At 35.3% G+C, this 3,236-nt stretch overlaps 1 protein-coding gene across 1 annotated transcript; it reads left to right on the plus strand.

The window, feature by feature from the left end:
• The first annotated feature begins 519 nt into the window (after nt 1-519).
• Nucleotides 520-3,231, plus strand: LOC107860461 (F-box protein At5g39250). Its single transcript, XM_016705830.2, has 2 exons — nt 520-651; nt 1,944-3,231. Exon 2 carries the CDS (start codon nt 2,195-2,197, stop codon nt 2,945-2,947), a length of 753 nt encoding a protein of 250 aa, XP_016561316.1. The 5' UTR covers nt 520-651; nt 1,944-2,194; the 3' UTR covers nt 2,948-3,231.
• The last annotated feature ends 5 nt before the right edge of the window (nt 3,232-3,236 follow it).

Consider the following 3,236-nt stretch of genomic DNA (forward strand, 5'->3'; position numbering starts at 1 on the left):
AGTGAAAAGATAATTTTATCTAAAGAAGAGTGTTTTAATAAAGGGCAAAAAGTTTAAATCACTTTTTTAAGGGTCTTCACACTTTTAATATATTATAGATTATAGATATAGATTATGCATATAAATATAGATATATATTAAAAAGTGGGGTCATATAATTTTTAAATTAAGAAACATTTTTTTTTTTTTTTTAAAAAAAGTTTTAGGTCAGTTTGAGGGGGAAAATAATATATTTTAAAGATGTTAAGGAGGGTAAATAAAGGAAAGTTAAGTTAAGTGTTATGTCTTTTCTCATTAGATAAATTATTGAAAATTTATGAAAATTGTCCTTTTTAACTTAGACGGAACGAAACGCCGTCGTTCGAGGTTGACCTTGACCAGTTTTGAAGGAAAAGAGCTCCAATCTGGTGCATCAGCAGCGTACAATATTAAAAATATTGAATTTTTATTCACCGTCAGATCACTTCATCAATAGAGATGGGTCCATAGAGCCCCATCTAACGGTACGCAGTTGTTTTTTTTCTATTAGACACATCCAAACAAATCTCTCTCTCTTCCTTAAAAGCAAATTTTGCTAATCATTTTCTCTTTCGATTTCGCCGACGATTACCGGAGAGTGTTTTCCGATGACCTGTCTGCTTCCTTAATGAGGTAATAATCTCATAATTTTTACCCTCTTTGTTTTTAATTGTTTGATTTTGCCCTATGTTTATTGGTCATTTCCATAGATGATCATATCTCATTTATATATATAAATTTTGAAAAGCATTTATATTTAAGGTTATGAACGAATTAAGGTTTCAGATGGAGTGGATTATATAGTGAGTATACAAGTTCGGATTGTTGTTGTTCTTCTTATATTTTCTAAATTAGGGTTTTCTTTTTGCCCTTTTTTTTTCTAACTCAGAAATCTACATGTTTCTTTTTGTTTGTTTGTTTCAGCCTAGAAAAATTGAAAAAAAAATAATCTTTTTGTGGTGGGTTGTTGGAATTAGCTTTGTTTTGCTCATATTCTGCTTACGTATGATTTGTCCTTTTTCATATATAGAGCTTGTTAGGGCGTTCCTATTTTATGTAATTGTTATAATCTGTTTTAGTAATTTTCAGAAAGAGGGGTCCTTTTCTTTTCAAGTGTTTTCTGGGATTTTAATTTGATCATTTCACTGAGCACCAAAGTGGAGTTAAGATTCGAAGCTTATGAGTTCAGAATTATGTGTACTCATAGTTACCTCCAACACTATAATATCTCCTTTTTGTTTTCATAAAGCTGCCAGCTACTTGGATATATGATCTTTACATCACTTTACAGTTCAATAAGAAAGCTGCAAAGACTGTAGCTTGTGCATCTCTTAACCGCTCTCCTTCCGTCTACCTGAGAGCATATTCTCATGTGTATATGCATTGCTTAAATAAGGAATATAGGAAAATTGAAATTTGTCCTTGGGTAGGACGTAGCACGAGAGACGATTCACTCTTCTCTTTGCCTCTAAAGACTTTTTTATTTCCAAGCAAATCTCTATGTAGCAGGAAATATCATCGGGAGTTTTTGTTTTAATTTCATATCTATTAAATTGGAACCGTCGTGTCTATTTCATTGTTCAATTCTTTGACAACATGAATAAACCAAAAGCTCTACTCTTCCTCTCTATCTATGCACCGTTATTTTAAGATGTTTGGTCACAGAAAAATGGAACCCCAATAATCCGGAAGTGTGAGTGATATTTGTAGTAATTAACCTCATCTGTTGTCATTTCAACATAGCTATATAACTTCCTTGTTCGTCAAATATCCGTACTTTGAGTTTTGTCTTTGTTCACAATACCATGTTATCTGAGCATGAGTTAGTCTGAAATTTAGATTCATAGATATTAGGGTATCTTCACATTTACTCTTGATTGTTGCATAAGGGAACCAGTTTTCTCTAACTGAAACTCTGCATGCAGATAATTCCGTGCTTCCGCGAGTCATTAACTAGGTGAAGAAATATCCTTTATCTGAAGTGCAGGATGATTGCATCAGCTGGGATGCATGAGAGGCGATTGCGTTGTATTACCATAAAAGTCTTAAAGAGCTAAAAAGCAGATCTTCTTCTCGGCTTGTTTTCTTGTTCTGCACACTTTTGATTTACCATAACATTTTAAAGTGCTGAATAGCAGAGTATCTATTTCCAGCTGGTATTCTTGTAGTGCACAAGATGGCGTCCGAAGAAATTCTGAAGGCTGTTTTCCCATTTCTGGAGGGTACTGAGCTGGCTACATGTATGATAGTATGCAAACAGTGGCGAGATATTGCACGAGATGATTACTTTTGGAAATGTCTCTGTTCTAAAAAATGGCCATCAATTTGTAAACGGACATCACCTCCCACTGTAACCTACTATAATCTATTTCAGAACTTTCATAAAAGGCAATACCGCCGGACGGTTCTCCCTCCGAAACTTTCCTTCAGTGACTTGGAGTTCTACATTGACATATGGACTGAAGAAAAAATAATATTTTCAGATGTAGTACCAGGGCCTGTTCTTCAGAAGGGAATCTGGATCCCACCTCCTGGAATCTGTGATGTGCTTAGGTTCCACTTGGAAGGGCCTGAATACAAGATGACTCTACCGGTGGAACCAAGGTTTACAATTCCTTTGTGCCAGACAGTCAGCGTCTCTGTGCTTGTTGGGCGCAAAGATACTAATAAAGCTGCGTGCATTATCAAGAAGTCCCTCTTTGATTATATAGATCGAACAGCATATCGTGCTTTAGCTTTTGACTATCTTGACTTCTCCTCTCCTATTTCGTTGTTTGTATCTGGTGTTCGGGCATGGATATCTTTGCTGTTCATGGATCATGGTAATGAGGGCGCACTTGATGTTTTTGGGATTGAGATGGATTTCTGTGATGCTGCCAATTCTGAACACGAGGTCCTTTGGCTTCTAGACATGCTGGAGTGGAAGTAAGTTCAGTGACTTCCAGATTTCTGTTAGGTGGTCAGTCGCCTAGTTGTTGTTCACTTTGGCTAAAACTTGTACATAGTTATGCTGCTAGAGTGGACAACCATTTAAGCTGTGCACTATTTCGAATTCCAATTTAAAGTTTATTTCGTAAGTACAGTTTTAGTTATATTGTTGGAAGAATCCTCAATAAGATACCCGTGTATTATTTCATGTATTAATTAATTGTCCACGACTTCTGCTGCGAAACCTGTTCATCTTTTTAATGTATGACTATCACAGTTAATTTAGATTT

Source organism: Capsicum annuum, chromosome 2 (assembly GCF_002878395.1).
Source record: "Capsicum annuum cultivar UCD-10X-F1 chromosome 2, UCD10Xv1.1, whole genome shotgun sequence".
Lineage (NCBI taxonomy): Eukaryota > Viridiplantae > Streptophyta > Magnoliopsida > Solanales > Solanaceae > Capsicum > Capsicum annuum.